The sequence below is a fragment of the Labeo rohita genome, chromosome 14 (genome assembly GCF_022985175.1).
Source record: "Labeo rohita strain BAU-BD-2019 chromosome 14, IGBB_LRoh.1.0, whole genome shotgun sequence".
Taxonomy (NCBI): domain Eukaryota; kingdom Metazoa; phylum Chordata; class Actinopteri; order Cypriniformes; family Cyprinidae; genus Labeo; species Labeo rohita.
This window is the reverse complement of record NC_066882.1, coordinates 13,425,547-13,444,295: the sequence shown is the minus strand read 5'-3', so window position 1 is coordinate 13,444,295 and position 18,749 is coordinate 13,425,547. Positions and strand designations below refer to the sequence as shown.

The following is an 18,749-nucleotide window of genomic DNA, read 5'->3' as shown; positions in this document are numbered from 1 at the left end:
GTTGAAACGATGCCAGCTTGTATCCTCTTACTAACCTCCGTGGCCTGTTAAACAAATTCAGACTACTTAGTGGGAACCTCTTGACCTACTTGAAAACGTCATGGTCTGCAAGAACATTAATGAAATTGAATTTGAATAAAATAAAAGCTCATTTGCAATTCCAGAGAGCACTTGGACGCCCCCGTTGGAGTGGAACTTCTCTTGATCAATTACCGTGTCTGCAGTTCACTGACACTTATGCTCTTAAACATTTACTCACAAACAGAAAATGGCAGATAAACAGTACATGTGCATTTATCCCTTGCTGGGGAGTCATCTGACTCTGTTTTCTTTGCTCTCAACTAGGGGCAAATGTAGCTGAAACATTTCTGCATTATAATTTCGCACAGTGTTTATGCATGACTTTCACTTTAGAGCCGAACCGCTGTAAACATTGTTAATGTCAACACCGCTTGGGTCGGGAAACGCATCACAATATTACCCTTACCAGAGCACTATAGATTCAAGCAAGGAAAACACAACAAAATGCACACTACTTCCAGATCAGATTAAATTAAGAAAGCTTAAGAAATACACAAAGCCTACGCTTTGACTTGTAAAAGTACAAGTCAGCCTGTTTAGACCATTTCAAGCGTTAACATATTAAATGCGACATCTTAGGCCAGACTTGATGCACAGAAAAAGATTCCCTTTTAGCTCTACTATGAACTTACACCCGACTAACATTCTTACTAAGTGACTTCAGGTTAATTTCCGCAGAACATCAAGTATAAATGCGTCTAATGTGTCTAGAAAAAGCACAAGATACATTTCACAGGCTCTTGGGTGCTTGGTAAAAGCGTGGAGGTGTCATTTTATTTGCTCTTTAAGCGCTCCAATACGATTGCGTATAGAGACTAATATCGTGTGGGTGAGCCTTCCTTCTAAGGAGAGTAAATGTTGCGGATGTTGTGAAAATGAAAAACAATTACAATGACACATGTTGCACACACATTGCATCACTGCAGAGATGAGAAAACCTAGATATGATTAGCTCTAGGGAGGTAATAGAGAGCATAAGATATCTCCATGATTATTGACTCCGGTTTGATGTACTTTTAAGCGCGTATTAAACTTTTAAAGGTGATGCGTATGATCTTAAAAAACCCTGCTATTTCGAATTAGTATGCAAAGACTGTAAGTGAGCCATTCGTAGGTTGATTCCCTTGAAAGCGCACTGTTGAAACTTTGCTCAACACTGACTCGACCAATAATGTGGTTGATTGACCAATGACAGACAGTGGCAGTGTTTGGGTGATGACATACTTTTGTTGCTTTTCAGATAAAGAAGAAAAGAACAGAGTGTACAGTCACATATCACAACTGCCTCTGAGCCAGAACAGGAGGAAAGAGAAGGGCACTGGAGCAACGAAACCAGTGGGATTAGTGCTAAGTAACTAAATGGGCCATATCACTTTTCCATTACCAGAGAGGAATAGCTATTTGGATGGCTGAAATCTAAATGAAAAGGTGGAGCACAGCTTTAGTGTGGATGTTCATTCAAGTGTAAATGTTGCACACTGCTCAACCTTTTTTTTTAGCAAATGGAAACTTGCCGTCACATCTTTGAGCTCCATCAATAAATAAAGCAGACGCAAATAAACAGATAAATAAATAAATATGAGACGAGTCGCAAATGGGCATCCGTCAGCATTAGTGATGGAGCGATGTCAGCCGGGATCACGCTTGACTTGAGGGGGAGTGCCTGTGCGAGGGAAGATTCCTGCTGATTGCATACACACACGCACACGCACGCACAATTCCCCCTGAGATCAGCTTTTGACCAGACATACAAGCCTCTTCTGCTTTATTCAAGCTCTGTCTGTTTCTCTCTCCCTCCTTTTATTTTTTCCCTGTCTCCTCCTTCTCGCTAGGCTTCCAGATTTTGCCCTCTCTGTGCTCTAGGCTGTGTTCTGCCTCTTTCCTTACATTATTTTTTGTCTTTCTTTTACAAACTCTCTCCACCCCCCACCTCTTTCTTTCAACAGGACTGCACTGAGAGGCAGTGGTGGTGTTAGTGGAGCTGTGTGTCTTTGTGCTGTGTCAGTGCTTTGAAAGCCACCGGTCTGATGGAATTTCTGGTGTGTCCCCACTGTTATGTGCCATCATCAGCTTCTGCCCCATTCAGCACATCTCTGAAGCTTGTGTTGCCTGCTCCCTCAGGCAACACAAGCAAAAACAACTAAAGCTTACACTAGCATTACCTATTATCACTATTAGCAATGAGATATGTTTTACACTCTTCAGTGAAAAATCCCTGAGCCACAAAACCAAAAGCATAAGTAGCTCATTTTTCTTTTATGCCAAAAATCATTAGGATATTAAGTAAAGATCATGTTCCATGAAGATACTTGAAAATGTCCTACCGTGAATATATCAAAACTTAATTTTTGATTAGTAATATGCATTGCTAAGAACTTCATTTGGACAAGTGTAAAGGCGATTTTCTCAATATTTAGATTTTTTTGCACCCTCAGATTCCAGATTTTCTAATAGTCGTATCTCAAACAAATATTGTCCTATCAGATGATATATAAATCTGTTATTCTGTTATTCTTTTTGTTTTAGACAAGGTAGGTGGTCATCTCACATAAAAACTTCACAAGAATCCCTCTCTAACCCTGTGTGCTCTGGCTGGAGAATTCAAAAATCTGGTCAACCTGTAATAATAACTTTATCAACCCTATTTAAAAGTCATTCATACTGTTTTAACATTCATAAACTTTATAATAAGGCTAACATTAGTTAATGTAATAGGTAACACTAAATAATCAAAAATAACATGGTTATTGTTCATTAAACTATTAAAATTATTTTCCGAAAAATTATGAAGAAAATGAACCTGAAAATAAAACAGCAATAAAACAAAATATAAATATTAGATGAAAAACTAAATGATAATAAAAACTAATAATACTAATCTAAAAAAAAGTATAAATATTGCTTTGGCAACTAACTGAATTTAGTTTTAAATTTTAACTTACTAAAATTATTAAAATGAACTAAAACTAAAAATGAACAATTAAACTAAAATTAAAAAAACAATGCTAAACACAGGAATAATACTATTAAAGCATTTAGTAATTTTGGTTAGTATTACTTTCTACATCTACTAATGCACTTTTAACATTTCAGTTGCATATATTAAAATTAGCTACTGTTATTATGAACAAACATGAATTTCCAATAATCATTAATACATTTTAGAAATTACCATTAACCTAGATGAATAAAAATGCTGCGGTAACATTTTACAATAAGGTTCATTAGTTAACATGAACTAAAACTAACAATATTTCTACAGCATTTATTAATCTTAGTTAATGTTAATTTCAGCATTTAGTAATGCATTATTAAAACCACAAGTTGTGTGTGTTAACACTGGTCAATGCACTGTGAACTAACATGAACAATGAACAAAGTATTTTTATTAACTAACATTAACAAAGATTAATAAATAGTGTAATAAATGCATTTTCAATTGTTCATTCATGCTAGTTAATACATTAACTAATGTTAACAAATAACGCCTTATTGTAAAGTGTTACCAACGCTGTTAAAAATTGTTGTTCATTGTTATTTCATATGTAATGCATTTACTGTTAACAAATCAAGACTTATTGTAAAACAAAACCCTTCCTTTTTGATTTTAAAATAATCATGCAAACATATAAAAAGGAGTTTTAATCAAAAAGTTATTGTAATGAAACTATGGGTGTATAAGATGCAGATTCTCTTTAAATCCACCACTCAAATAACTGCAGCAAGACTCAAAATAATAGTGCAATGCACAGCAGAATACACCAGGGGCAGTGTGGAGCACAGACTGTGCTTCAGCTCTGCAGGACACCCCCCCCCCCACCCCCACTCACACTGCAGTGTACATACGCAAGGCCGTTCCAGCAGGACAGTTAGCAGAGACTTACTCTACATTCAGCTGTGACAGGTCACATTAGAGCAGACAAGAGTGCGTCTCTGGAGTATCTTCATATATAGTGTTTCACAGCGCTGAGCTGTTTATTAGTTAATGACTTCTCTCCACGATACTGAGCTTGACTGCCCAACTCTACATTTGAGCTTCAGAAAGTATATTTTTTCCTCTCCCTTAGGCTACATCATTTTGAATAAATACATTTCTCATACAAAGCATAACAGAAGAGCTTCTATACTGAAGTATAAAACAGTGTACAGTACTTTGACGGTAATTCAGTCAAATTGCTACTGATTCACTGCCTATGGCATGTAGACGCTGCTATTGATTCATCAAACACGGACGTGTGTTCTGGTAGGGTGTTGTGCACGAGTCAAACCCTGTGAAAAGAGCACTAGCTGCCTACCCACTCCCATAATTCTCCATACCTACTTATTACACGCATCCACCTCTGCAAATGGAAAGGTAAAATATTCATTCCCATTGCAGCGCCTGACAGATCCCAGATAGTAAGGACACACAAACGCAGACGCTCTTCCGCCGCTATTTGTCTGCGGTAATAGACACCTCACACTGTTAAATTGTGGGGTGTGCCACCAAAAATGGCATTAAAAGCTAGCATTGTCCTTTATTCTCCTCTAGCAGAGGTGAATTCCTGCTGAACGCTGCTTTATTTAGGCCTACGCTGATCGTTATTGGAGCGCTCCCGCTCCAATTCATCATGACTACGGCTTAATTCACTCTGCTGAGGTTTTCGACTGTGGACGTCCCTTCAGAGTATTATCAAACCAATATTTTAAGGATGGGAGAAGTGAGGGCTGTGTTTAAAAAGCTCATTGGGTCTGATTTGAGAGATACAGCTTTCACTTTTTCCCCGAAGTGAGTTATGACTATATTAAGAACATCTCAAGCCGGGAGTGAAATCAATTCCGTAGTGAAAATATGCAAGGCTAAAATCAGATCAAACTCTCAATTATGCGCTGCTGAGGGATATTTGCTCTGGCAAATTGATCCAGTATTGACAATTAGCACTTAAGGTGACCTTTCATAAGGGCCATTTTTTTCCACTTCATGCAAGCGAGTAAAAGAAGTAAGTAAAAACAAAACACAAACCCTTAAAGACTAAAAGCCTTTAGAGTAGCAAAGTAAAGGTGACACCAGAATGCTTTTTTTGGCCTACGTTTTAGTCTTGGTCTCTACTCGCATCAGTTGGAGCTCCCCTCATGCTGGGGGAGAAGGCAGTGGACAAAAGCGGCCGAGCCCGAGGTCCTTTATGGTGCTGTGCAATTGACTTCCTCCTGAAAGGGCTGTCGCCGGGAGCCGACCTGGCCTTCTTCGCACACACACAGAGTGTGAGCTCCTCGAATCCGCGGCCAGCGCTGTGCGCTCAGTGTGAGGGTAACAAGCAGTCGCCAGTTTCTTTTTAGCAGACTTTAGAGGTCGAAAGGCTCTTGTTGGAAATCAAATGGCTCAGGCCGACACGCATTGACGGAAGGAGAAAGGAGCCACGCAGGACTGTAGCATTTTACCAAGATCTGATTTATTCTTTAAGAATGGATGTGTGTCACACGGTCAGCTTGTTTAAGTGCCTCGATAAAACCTCCCATCAGATATACGCTGTGGTTGTTCAAACGCTACATAAAATCCTCATCTTTATCTCTATCGTGGTTCCTCACCTGCACCGACAGATGACCCTCACAGGGTCGTATGATCCTCTCCATCCATCTAAACTTTGACAGAACGCATCTTCACTTTTAGATTTAAACTTTTCCCCACCCTTCTTCCACGGGCTTTCAGGCCCTCATCCCCGTTCTGCACGGCTCCACCCTTTCTTCTGAAGAAAAATATTCTTATCTGTCACAAGCAGGTGATAAGTCTGGCGAAAGCGTCACTGTGCAGCACGTCTCCTTATTGATATCTGGGATCTACTAAGTCATCCACGCCATCGCCGAGTGCACTACCCTCTGGTCCCTTCAGCCCTGAGCAAATCACGTTAGCCCTTCTTCCTGCAGGAGTGCCCTGGGGTGAGCTACATGAATAACATCTATCAACACCCTGAAGTGGAATGCTTGAGGTTTGGGGAAGTGGGGATCTTAGCTGTCAGGCGAAAAGTGTTACAGGCAACACTACTATCTAACGGCTGTGGGTGTGAGAGTGAAGATAAAATGTGTAGGTGGTTGGTTCGGTGCGTGTAAAGAGGAAGCGAAGGGATCAGGGATTAATTGCTCAGGGATTTACAATCACAGTTTGGGGTTTGTAATATGATAACACCGATTAATTATTGCGGTAACAAAGGATGTGTTTCTTGTCAATACTGCAAGGAAGCAGCAGTGACAGCAAAAACAATGGGGGAAAAGACAAGGAGGAAACACAGAAAAAATGGTCTTGCTTCATTAAGAGGCAGAGGTAAGGAACAAATTATGGAGAGATCATTTACTATGTGACAGGGGAAGGGAAGGGAAGGAGAACGGAAAAAAAACTTAATCTTTGTCCGGCTTTCGTATTCTCTACTGTCTTTCTCATTTGCTACTTCACAGATTCATCCCTTTTCTGCCTTTAAAATTTCATGACTGAAAATAGGTAATTTAATCTTCATTAAACATACAAGGCTCACTTTCTCCTCTGCCTGAGCGAATTAACTAGTAGACCAGGGGCAGAACAGACACTGGGGTTCAAATCCCATAACCCTGGCACGCGTTATATCGCCGCATCTGTTTTTAATAAGCCATTTCTCCACGAATCAAAGTCATACAGGGATCCCTGAACCCAGGGAAACTTTTGATGGACGAAAGAATGAAGGTGAAAGCCCAGGAAGGGAAGGTTAGAGATTTTAATGACTTGGAAAGGCAGTAAATAAATAAAATTGTCTCCCTCCGAAATCTGATTGATGTGCCTTTTGGGATGCCCCATATGAAAGAGCTACTCAGCCTGTGGCTTTCATCTGTGACCAGAAAAATCGATGCCAAGGATGTATGAGCAGCTACCTGTCTCTATCCAACAATCTCTTAGAGTACCCTTGGCATTCAAACAGAAGATTTTTAGTGTAGAGTGGACCAGCGGAAGCCTTCATCACAAAATACCACTTTTAAGGTTACTACCTCTGAGATCAGTACAGGACCTTAACACAAGCAAAAATAAATAAATAAATAAATAAATAAAGCCACCAACAAAAGTTTATAAATGCACTGGATGTAACGACTAGGAAAACCGTATTTGCCATATCAGTGCAAAGAATAACATCTCAAGACTTAGAATGGAACAAACAAACAAACAAGAAAAAACAACTTGAGTGTCCACACAAGAATACATGCACTTGATGACTGCACACTCCACATCAAAGCAACAACTGAAGGCCATTAACCTGCGGAAAAGTCACACAATGTGCTACGAGTCAATTCATGCTATTGTGTAAGCCAATGCATCTTTGTTATACTTTTTTGTGAGCAAAGCTGACAGCATTTAGAAAACCTAATAGCAAAATATAGGTCAGATCTGACCAGGGACCCTGCATTAAATCGGTCTTTCAGACCTCTTTTTCATCCCCTGAGTTTTAAATTGGTGACACTATTTAAAATGGATTACCTATTTACCGTATCTCTACTGGCACAGTGCTTGGGTCTGATTTGGAGCTGAAATGGCTGCATGCTCATGGTCCTGTTACCATGTTACCCAAGTTAAAAGGCAGTCTGCTGCCCTAAGGCTGTAGCACGCTGACCTACATCAATGCACCAATGCTTCAGAGCCTAATTAGTAGAACTTGTAAGCTTAGCGTTTTGTCATGTTTGGCTGGTTTCTTTATTGTTACATGCATGATTAATGCAACTATACTGCAAATGCTAAATGACAATCATTAAATCATTTGGCTGGAGATGCTATTGTGTTTAAGGATTCTGCTCATCTAAAGCTGTATTTTAAACGAGTAGCTCAGCCAAAAATGACAATTATGTCATCATTTCCTAATCATCATGTCATTCCAAACCTTTTTCTTCTTCTGCGGAACATAAAAGAAAGTATTCTGAGGTCACTGGGGTCCAAACAACATACTTTTGGGTGAACTATCCCTTTAACTACAAAAAAGTAGCTTCTAAATTGGTAAGCTACAGTTTTAAAGTAGCTTCTCCAACACAGGCTTCCACAAAGTGTTGAAGTGTCAGGCAAAAATGAAAATTCTGTCATTAATTACTCCAAACCTGTAAGACCTTCGTTCATCTTCTGAGAACGAATTAAGATATTTTTGATGAAATCTGAGGGCTTTCTGACCCTTCTGGCAAAGACTGACACAGTAGAAAAGAAGCTGTCGGATAATGTTGTTATTTTTGTTTTCGCACAAAAAGTATTCTCATAGCTTCACGATATTATGGTTGAACCACTGATGTCATGTGGACTATTTTAACAATGTCCTTACTACCTTTCTGGGCCTTGAACATGGTAGTTGTGTTGCTGTCTATGCTGGGTCAAAAATATCTTAATTTGTGTTTCAAAGATGAACAAAGGTCTTACAGGTTTGGAATGACAAGAGGGTGAGTAATTAATGACAGAATTTTCATTTTTTGGTGAACTATACCTTTAAAGCAGATGCTTGTCCTCAAATATCCTTTTTTACATATGCAAATACAAAAGTGCTTTAAAGTAAAGTGTCTTAGATCATTAAATCAATTCATGCAAAGATACTTACATTGCGAGAAAATCCATTGCATGTCTAATTAATGTTGTCTTCAGCTTTAAGTTAATAAATTGTTAGATTTCACTCGCCAGTGATTGAGTTAGAAGCTAAGAATAAGTTCAGCAGAGACACTTGCGTGTTGTATCTTACTACCACTTTATACTAAAACACTCAGAAAAAATGGCTTAGCTCATTCATGAGGGTGTGGAACGAGCCGTTCAGTATTTAAATAAAGTGGGAATACAGTGAATTGGACCACAGACAGCTGCGTTTTCCTCTTTGTCTTTACAGTGCATTATTTCCATTGATATCAATGGATTTGCAGTGTAGCGTAACTCTGTAGGTGCACAAATGCACACTAATTACTAAAGTTCTATCATAAAAAATGCTGATGATATTGATGATCTATTCTGTTGCCTACGTTCGGATAGAGAGTTGAAGTTATTCCTCTTAAAAACAGAGACAAATGCTGATTCCTACAAAAGACATTCTAGCTACACTCAGGATCATGTCACTGAATCTGGAGCCCGAGAGCATTATGACATGTACAAACCCCGCTGATCCAGACGTTGAATTCACACTAATATATTCCAAATGGTTCATGTAGCATATCAGTAAAACAGCAGAAAGCTACAAGATAAAACACATTCACTGACATCATAAATAATGTACATATTCACCAAAGGGCTCAGTGTGGTACTGAATATGCTTTTCACAGGCATTTCTGTAGCGGTGCCATGCACAGGCGTGCAAAGCATAATGGTGAGGGGATTCTGAGTCGTGCACACATTAACAAGTCATTTCAGGCATATAGAATATAAGAAACTGGCATACACACGCTTTATAGACCCACACACTGTGTGTGCAATAAAGCTCTGTCATAGCAGTTCTAAAGTAGGACAGGGCAACGAAAGGCTAGAATCCATTAAAAAGTGAGCATTTTGGTGCTCTGTGCATGGGATGACACTTAAACAGAATGGCAAGCTTTACAGGAAGAGTAAAGAGAGGGAAAAAATCCTTGAATGGGAATTAAAGAAAGCAATGAGCCTTCAGACAGATCATTTCTATTCGCCTTTCACAGGCGTGGACGTGCTGCCATGCTTTATCACTGCAAGGGTGCGCTAGTTAGGTCATCTACTGGAGGATGGCTGGAAACAGAAGAAACTAGCCTGAGCTCCAACTACTGGATGAAAAGTTAATTTCCTCTAAATTAATCTTACCTAATATATGCGAAGAAAACAACCCATCGCTATCTTTTAGATAATGCTCAAATCAATGCACTGATGGAAGTCTTGTTGGCTTTGTTTACTCTGCACTCAAATCAGATTTATTTTTCTAATTTACTCTTTAAACACACCGACATGTTGCCGATAAAGAAATTAAATCAGACAGTTTAGACAACTGTTCCCGCTGCTCATGCCCATCATTAATTATCTTCTACAGATACATCCAAGTTCACTCATTTTAGCTATTTACCCATAATACGTCATATTTTTGCACGTTAACATAAAATGACTATACCAGGGGTTCTCAAGTAGAGGGCTAGGGCCCATTAGAGGGCTTCAAGATGACACATTTTTTTTTTAAATAAGACAAAACAAGTATTAAAATATTTTATTTTATTTTCTCTAGACCTGGAAAAGTAATGTAAATTAATAAAATCTTATAACTCCAAGGGTTTTTTTTTTTTAGTTATGGTAAGCTCTTAAATTTCTTTGTAAGGTTGAAGAAACTTTTTTTTTTTCTTAAATCCTTATCAAGTAAATCACAAACAACTGTAAAAGTCATCTTTAAAAGCCTCTTTATTTTTATGTGACCCTGGAGCACAAAACCAGTCATAACGGTCAATTTGTTTACATTTTGTTAGGATAGGAAAATTTTTGGTATTTGAAAATCTGTATTCTGATGATGCTAAAAAAAAAAATGCCTTTAAAGTTGTCCAAATAAAGTTCTTAGCAATGCATATTACTTAGGTTTTGATATATTTATTGTAGGGAATTTACAAAATACTTTCATGTTTCATGGGACATGATCTTTACCTAATATCTTAATGATTTTTGGCATAATCGAATTTTGACCCATACAATGTATTGTTGGCTATTGCTACAAATATACCCTTGCTACTTATGACTGGTTTTGTGGTCCAGGGTCACATATTACTTGCAATTTTCACTTGTTATTGAGTGGTTAATCTGCATAACAATTTTGGCTGTGTTTTATTGGCTCTGTGTTGAGATTCTGTGACAAAGATGGATCTAAACTAATTAATGCATTTTGCATTGTTATATATCTGATCAGGCTAAAAGATTTCCAAAATTTGCATATTAATATGTTTTCAGTTAATAACAATCAGATTCTGATACTCAAACTGCAATCAATTAAAATGTATGTGAGTTGAAAATGAGAAAAAAAAAAAATCTGATTTCAGGCAGCCAGTCTGAACAAAGCCTAAAAGGGAAAGCTATCTTCTAACTTACACATCCAGTTGTGGAGCTCGGTATAGTTTGTTTAGAGTGCAACCAAAACATTTTTCAAGTCCGGGCAATAAGCAAGTGTTACAGGAAGAACAGCAGGGCGAGTGGGGTAAACATAGGTTCATTTTGTTACCATGGTTAGCACCCGGCCACCGAGGTGCAGAACAGGAAGGGCTTTGATCACCTGCAACAATGACGAAGTGGAAATTGACAGACAGAAAAAGAGAGAGAAAGAGAAAAAGAGGGAGAGACGTCAAACAAGAGGTATTTCAGGAGTTCGTAACCAATTATCCACTCTGAAACTCTCAGTGTTGTCAAACCTCAGCCCACACACTCATCAGAAAAAGAGAGAGGCTGAAAGAGAAAGAGAGAGAGGAAGAGCGACACTCGACACTAGAAAGCGAGCGGCGAGAGAGAGAGACAGAGTATGAGACAGAAGAGAGAGAGAGAAAGAGCACTGGTGAGGTTTAATCTACACACTCTTTTCTCTCCTAAATGTCAGTCTTATTCAAACAGATGTCAGGGAGACTGGGCCACAGAGCTGGATGGAGTAGGTGAGCTCTGAGCATGCGGCTCTCACTTCCTGGCGCTGGCTGGTTGGCAGGCTCTGTCAGGGGGCAGCGCTTGGGGGCCTCGCAGCCCCGCTGAGTGGGAGACAGGTTTGATACAGCATGACACCTTACTTATTCATGCCCTCTTATTAGACCTCCGCGCTGACACAGGGGATCATGGGAAGAACTTTTTTTTTGTAAGACGAGCCAGAAAAACAGTGCAGGGACAAATCAGTGCTGCTGAGCATGCTGGTATATGGAGATTAGGTACAGTGATGTGGCGATCTAAAGTTTCCCCATGCATTTCCTCCTGATGTCTTTTGGCATGTTTTTCTTATCTGGCTTTTCTAATGATGCTGAGGCTTTTTTTTTGTCAGTCTGTACACAACATATATCTTACTGCATCCCAGGAGAATTTCTAATGACACAAGCGGGTTTATGCACTGTAAGCATGCATGGACAAAGACTTTGGGAAAAGACTGACTTATTGGGGCCATCGTACGAGGTTGTTCTGGAAAGCTACAGCAGTTATAGACACTTGTCTGCCCGTCCTTGGCATTTCAATTCAACGTAGCACCTACAGCAGGTGGTCCGCTTCTCCTCCCTTGGGTCAGAGCGATTCATCATGGCAGGATGGAATACGTTAACATTAAGATTATGTTAAACCATTCTCCAAGGACCTAGAGTCTACAATCAATTTCTGTAATCAGTGACTTATGAATGGTAATGTGGCAATGAATCCAGTATGAAAACAGTTTCGGAGCCCTACAGAAAGGGCAATAAACTGAGCCAAATTTTACAAGTGTTACTTTGGGTTTTACGTTGTAAAGGAACTTTAACTAGCACCAAACAAAATAATATACACTACCGTTTAAAAGTTTGGGATTAGTATGGTTTTTTCCAAAAAAGTTTTTTTTTTTAAATACATTTTTTTAAATGCATTATATTGATCAAGATTTTTCACAAAAATATTAGGTAGCACAACTGTTTTCAGGTAGATATTAGAATTGTATTTATGAAGACTGCAGTGTGGCTGCCGAAAATACAGCATTGCCTTCACAAGAAAAAAATACGTTTTAAATGATATTATAGAAAATAGTTATTTTAAATTGCAATAATTTTTCACAATATTACAGTTTTTACTGTATTACTGTACAGTGCCTTGCAAAAGTATTCATACCCCTTTTAAATTTTATATTGCAGCCTTATGTTAAACTGCTTTAAATTACTTTTTTTCCACATCAGTCTACACTCCATATATCATAACGACAAATCACAAAACAGTTATGTGACAACTTTGCAAATTTATTAAAAATAAAACACTGAAATAAGTACATTTCATAAGTATTCATACCCTTAACTTAGTTCTTAGTTAAGGCACATTTACAGCCTCAAGTTTTTCGGGCATGACGCAACAAGTTTTGCACATCAACATTTGGCAATTGCCAAAAATTCTTCTCCTCACCTCTTTACCTCTCAAGCTCTGTCAGCTTGGATGGGGGCTAGCAGACATTTTCAGGTTTCCCCAGAAATATGTGATTTTTATTGATTGGTATGCGCCTTTCCAAATTCATACTCATTCAAATGAATTTGCTACAGGTTAACTTCACTCAAAGTGTGGTAACATCTACAAGCGATATGAAAGCTCCTGAGCTAAATTTAAACTGTCCCAGATAAGGGTATGAATACTTATGCAATGGAATCATTTACTTTTTTTATTTCTAATAAATTTGCAGAGTTGTTACAAACCTTTCGTGCTTTGTCATTAAGGTGTATGGAGTGTAGATTGTTGTGGGGAAAAAGTAATTTAAAACAGTTTAACATAAGGCTGCAACATAACAAAATGTGAAGAAAAAGAAGGGGTATGAATACTTTCGCAAGGCACTGTACACATGCAAATAAAAAATACCAACCCCAAACCACTGAACAGTAGTACACTTGTTTTTTTTTTTTTTTTCAAAGCAATTACTAAGCTTATGAAATGCTTTCATATTTTGAAAAGTATGCAACAGCACCATTAAAGTATCATAAAAGTGGTTCATATGAATATTGCATTATATAAGTCTCCTGAAGCCACACAACAGGTTTATTTGAAAAACAGACAGAGACTGGATATACTTTTATGGTGCTTTTGTGTCCTTTTCAAAGCAAAAAGCTCTAGTGAACATTTTTTGTAACTGCATTAAAAACAACACCACCACCAACAAGAGATACATATTTCAAAACTCCATTTGTGTTTCATGCAAAAAAGGTCATGCAGTTTCGTGAGTACATATAAAAAAATTTAATTTGTAGGTAAACTGTTCTAAAACTATTTAAAGGCATCGAGAAATGCAAAGGTATAAGCAGTCTTACCGTTGCGTGGGGTTCGTTTCCTGCGGTCACGGAAGGCTGCTCCAGACTGCAAGGCCTCCATCAGGCTGTCCATCACGCCCGTCTCGTCACCTTCTGTAAAGAGGACAAAGTTGCCTGTCAGAGCTCAGTTTCATGTACGACACCTTCACATAAACTCCAACTCACATACACAAATCCACACATGTGGTCAGGCTATAAAAAAGCAAGCGTGGGAGTAAAAGGAAAAACCAAAACAGAACAGCAATAAGGCAAGGCAAATGGGGCAGAGGGTAAAGTGAACAGCGCGGCTCCCTAAATGCACGAACGCTTCCAGGCGGCGGCTAACATATGGAGAGGAGCCAGAGGATGAAAGTGTTCACTGATGGCCATTGACAGGTATTCGCTCTGCGGCTTGCACAGGGGAGCTAAGTGCTCTTTACCAAGATTTAGTGTGGAGCCGGTCAATACGGGGGCTTTTTATCATTGTTCGATGACAGTGGGATGTGCCTCGAAAATGGTCATGCCACCGAAGTGCAACGCGTCTCCACGGCAAACCGGGTTTGACTTCTAAAAGACAATGAGACGTGCGGCTCACTCGGTGCAAGGACAAATCCAAGGGAGAAAAAGTCAAATTTTGAATTTATTAATTTATCTGAACAAAATATGGATGAATAAGAGACCCATTTAATTGATGTTGACCATTTTTGGTTAGTTGACCAAAAATATGGTGACCCTCGCAATGTGATGTTATAAAGTCAACAGGTCGTTATGATACTCTATCAGTTGTATAAATACAAAATTAAACAATGTTTTGTAACAATTTTACTGATTTAAATATAGTAATATTAAGATATTATTGAATAATATTTAAATATTAGATTTAAAAATGCTATTAATCAAAAATGTGATTAAATAATTAATAATAAATATTTTAAATAACATTTAATTTGTTCCCCATTCCTTAACATGCAGTCACATTGTTCCACAACTCAGTGTTGTGCATTACCTTGACTTCCATTAGTAATTTTTTCTTGCGTGGGCACAGAACATCTAAAGCATCGGTCAACGATGGGGTTCAGAAATAATCTTTTGGTCTTTTATCTGGGTCATCTATCTTTACCCAGCATTAATGAGACTGAGGGTCCCCACTATATCATAGTGGTCCAGCAGAGGCATTATTTTAAACTAGAATCATTACGGTGACTTATTGTTGCGTGTGGGATCGTTTCATCAATTCTTTTGTGTACATGATCGAGCCGTTCTGTGGAAATATTTAGCGAATGGGTTGAGATTTCGACGTCTGCCTTGGCAGAGAGAAAACGTCTGTGGCGGAGACGCCGGTAGCTTTAGGCAGCAGTTTCAGGCGTGTTAATCAATCTTTTGTTTCCTCGCGCATTCAAAGTCGATGACAGTCAGCAAATTGAATTTATAAAGAGGAAGAAAGTTGACACGGCTACATAATTAATTTCAGAAAATGCCACACACTCGCTACACTGAGGCAGAACCGCACAAGTGCATTTTCAACTGGAAGTACCAGCAGAAATACAAATGTACACATTAAACAAAGGCAAAATATTGCGATTAAAAAGAATAAACAAACAGTAGCAGTGGGATAAAACGAAAATATTTCATGTTCTTTTCAAGCCCGACTTCTACTGTATCGGTTTATACTCGAGACCCTTACTGAAAAATCAAAGAAGGGGTTCACGCAGTGTGCTGTGTTTAATAGCCACCTAGATTAAATCAAGCTAATTAAACTAGCTGTTCCAGAACAAACCAGAGCAGAACAAGCATGGCTTATCTCTAATTGCTCTTCAACACCTTGGCTGATAGCTTTGCTCATTGGTCTAAACCAGGACGTGCATCTCACAGGCTCCTTCCACCAAGTGTGCCGTCGTCCTTCTGAAAGCAATGACAGTTCCTAAAGTAGCTGCATCCCAAAGTTTGCGTCCCCAAAACACGTCCACATCCATCTGGTGCCCAAGCTGGGTGTTCAGGGGGCAGGTAAACATTTATTAGCGGCACCGCGATTCCGGAAACTTCTCGACAGCTCCCTCATTTCCTTCGTTTTGGAGACCTAGACATCACAAGGGGCACCTGACACTTTGATCAATTTGTCCTACTTCTTGCTTGCTTAACTGTAACACAATTCATCATCTGCAATGTCCAGGACAGGAGAGCTGGGAAGGCTGGGTTCAGAGGATCTCAGACACGAGAAAGCAAAATTACTAAAACGGGAAACATGCTCCCAGGCGACCCATGACTGCTCCATTAACAATGTCCTGTTGGGCCATGCTTCCACAAGAAGCAGCTGGACTCTTGATCTCTCCACATGGATCTGAGAGGAACTGCCAGAGCATGTGGTCTACATTATTTCTCGGTCTCATCAGTGCGAGACGCATTAAAAGCAGAGAATCTATTAAAAGAACCAAACAACTGGAAAACAGAAGATGTCTGATGCAATATTATTCAAGGAATGCATTTAAAGCTAACTCTAAGATTAACCAACAACACTGTGGTTTTTGTTTTGTGTCATTTGGACAAATACATTGCTTTTTAAAGAGCAGTTTGAATAAACAAGAGGTTAACAATGAGTATCTTACATTTTTTACACAATGTTTTTTTGCTCTGTCAATGAAAATAATTCCAGACAACACCACAGAAAGTTCCACTGAACTTCTCTGTGGTGTTGTTTAGTTTCTTAATGAATCAGGATAGTAGAATGATTCAGCAACTCACTCATAAAAACAGTCTCTAGTTTTGTCCTTGAATAAATCAGTGTTTTTATATGAATCGGTTGACTAAACTCAAAGAAAGAAATTAATCGGTTCAGATTCAATGACTCACTCATAAGTCAGGTTTTTGATGCAATATTATTCAAGGAACACATTTAAAGATAACTAAGATTAACAAAAAATACTGTGCCTTTTTGTTTTGTGTCATTTTGAAAAAAATAAATATACTGCTTTTTAAACAGCAGTTCAAGTATCTCACATTTAATACACAATGTTTTTGTGCAGTTTTTGCTGTGACAATAAATATAATTCCAGAGTGATTCAGTTGAGGTTTTCTGTGGTGTTGTTTAGTTTCTGAATAAATCAAAATAACAGCATGATTCAGCAACTCAATCATAAAAATGTTTTATAGTTTTGTTCTTGAATGAATCAGTGTTTTAAATAAATCGGTTGACTGAACACTGCCTTTTTGTTGTTGTTTTGTTTTGTGTGATTTTGAAAATAAAATATAGCTTTTTAAACAGCATTTCAATAAACATAAGTTTATCAATGAGCATCTTACATTTTATACACAATATTTTTGTGCAGTTTTTTCTCTGACAATAAAAATAATTTCAAACAATGACAGAGAAATTCTGTTTAGCTTCTCTGTGGTGTTTAGTTTCTGAATGAATCAGAATAGCAGAATTCTACTCACTCATAAAAACAATCTCTAATTTCATCCTTAAATGAATCAGTGTTTTTAAATGAATCGGTTACCTGAACTCATAAAGACAGTCACATGTTTCATGCATGAAAGAATCAGGTTGTTCAAATGAATTTGTTCAGTGAATGATTCAGTGACTCACTCATAAGTCACGTTTTTATTCCTGAATCAGTGTTTAAATAAATTGGTTCAGTGACTGATTCTATTTACTTAAAAAAGACACCATCTGCAGGTGCAATACTAAAAATAAACTCTTATATTATAAATAATACTGCTTATTATTATTCATATTTATTACTGTATTGATGCATATAAAATATGAAACAATTTTCCTTGCATAAAAAACACTTTGGAAATGTTTTGATGAACTAAATTCTGCTTCTGGTTAAAGTTTAGGCCATATCAGAAAAAAACATATATAATTATTAAGATACAAGTTACATATATACATGTTTATATGAGATAAAACGCAGTGTTTCAAAATGCTCAAATGTTTAGTCATACTACCTGGGCTTATTTGCAAAAAATAAAAATTTGTTGTTTCAGACAACTAACTTCAGGAACATAAAGCGAACTCGGTATCTGTACCTCCTCTGTTGTCTGTCCCTGTACTGCTACCTATCTTTTTACTGTCTGAGTATCAGGTGGTTCTCTGCCCCTCAGGCTTCTGCCAAATGTACCAGAATGCCTTGGGGCCCTGTTCAGTCTCTCCAATATATGTATGGGTGCACTATCACATTTTTAATTAGGGGATAACAAGCACAGCCCTCTGCCAGATTTGTGAACTTCACACATCAGATTAGCTTCCCCAACAAGCACCCTGGCAGAGGGTAGGAGCTTATCTTCCACAGCACAGGGGGAGAGAAACGGGGGAGGAAAGAAACAAAGTCAAGTGTCACAACGAGTACGAAAAAGCAGTGGGGGAGAAGGGTTAGTGTGTTAAAACACAAACTTGTGTATTCTCATAGTGTGTGTGCAAGTGCGGCATCACAACATCTGGAGGACTCATGGAGGAGTCATGGAGAAGGGCTGCCGAAGCGAGACTGCGCAGGTCGTAAAACCCCCAGCGAGACACTCGACGGAGCGGACTGGCTGACATTTAATTATTTCTACAACGTATGCACGTGCACGCCTGGCCTCGCACTCTCGCTCTCTTCCTTTCTCGTAGCCGGTATCGACGCCACGCATCTAGTAAAGCTTGTGTGCCGCTGTATATGTAACTGAGCTTTGCTAGAACACTGACTTTGCAGTAAATCATCAGGATTAGGAGATTATGGTGTATGTGAAATCGCCTCATACACCAGAGTGTTAACAGA

The 18,749-nt window shown here is 38.5% G+C and overlaps 1 protein-coding gene across 8 annotated transcripts in view; it reads right to left on the bottom strand.

Moving 5' to 3' along the window:
* diaph2 (diaphanous-related formin 2) overlaps nt 1-18,749 on the bottom strand; it is a 494,681-nt gene that overhangs the window by 36,712 nt on the left and 439,220 nt on the right. For 7 of the 8 annotated variants that reach the window (XM_051128238.1, XM_051128239.1, XM_051128240.1 and 4 more), the window contains 2 exons: nt 14,014-14,106; nt 11,241-11,291 (listed from right to left, as the gene is read on the bottom strand). In XM_051128238.1, the coding sequence (XP_050984195.1) occupies nt 11,241-11,291; nt 14,014-14,106 (144 nt within the window). The remainder of the gene's footprint in view (nt 1-11,240; nt 11,292-14,013; nt 14,107-18,749) is intronic. The other variant, XM_051128243.1, reaches the window with a different exon arrangement.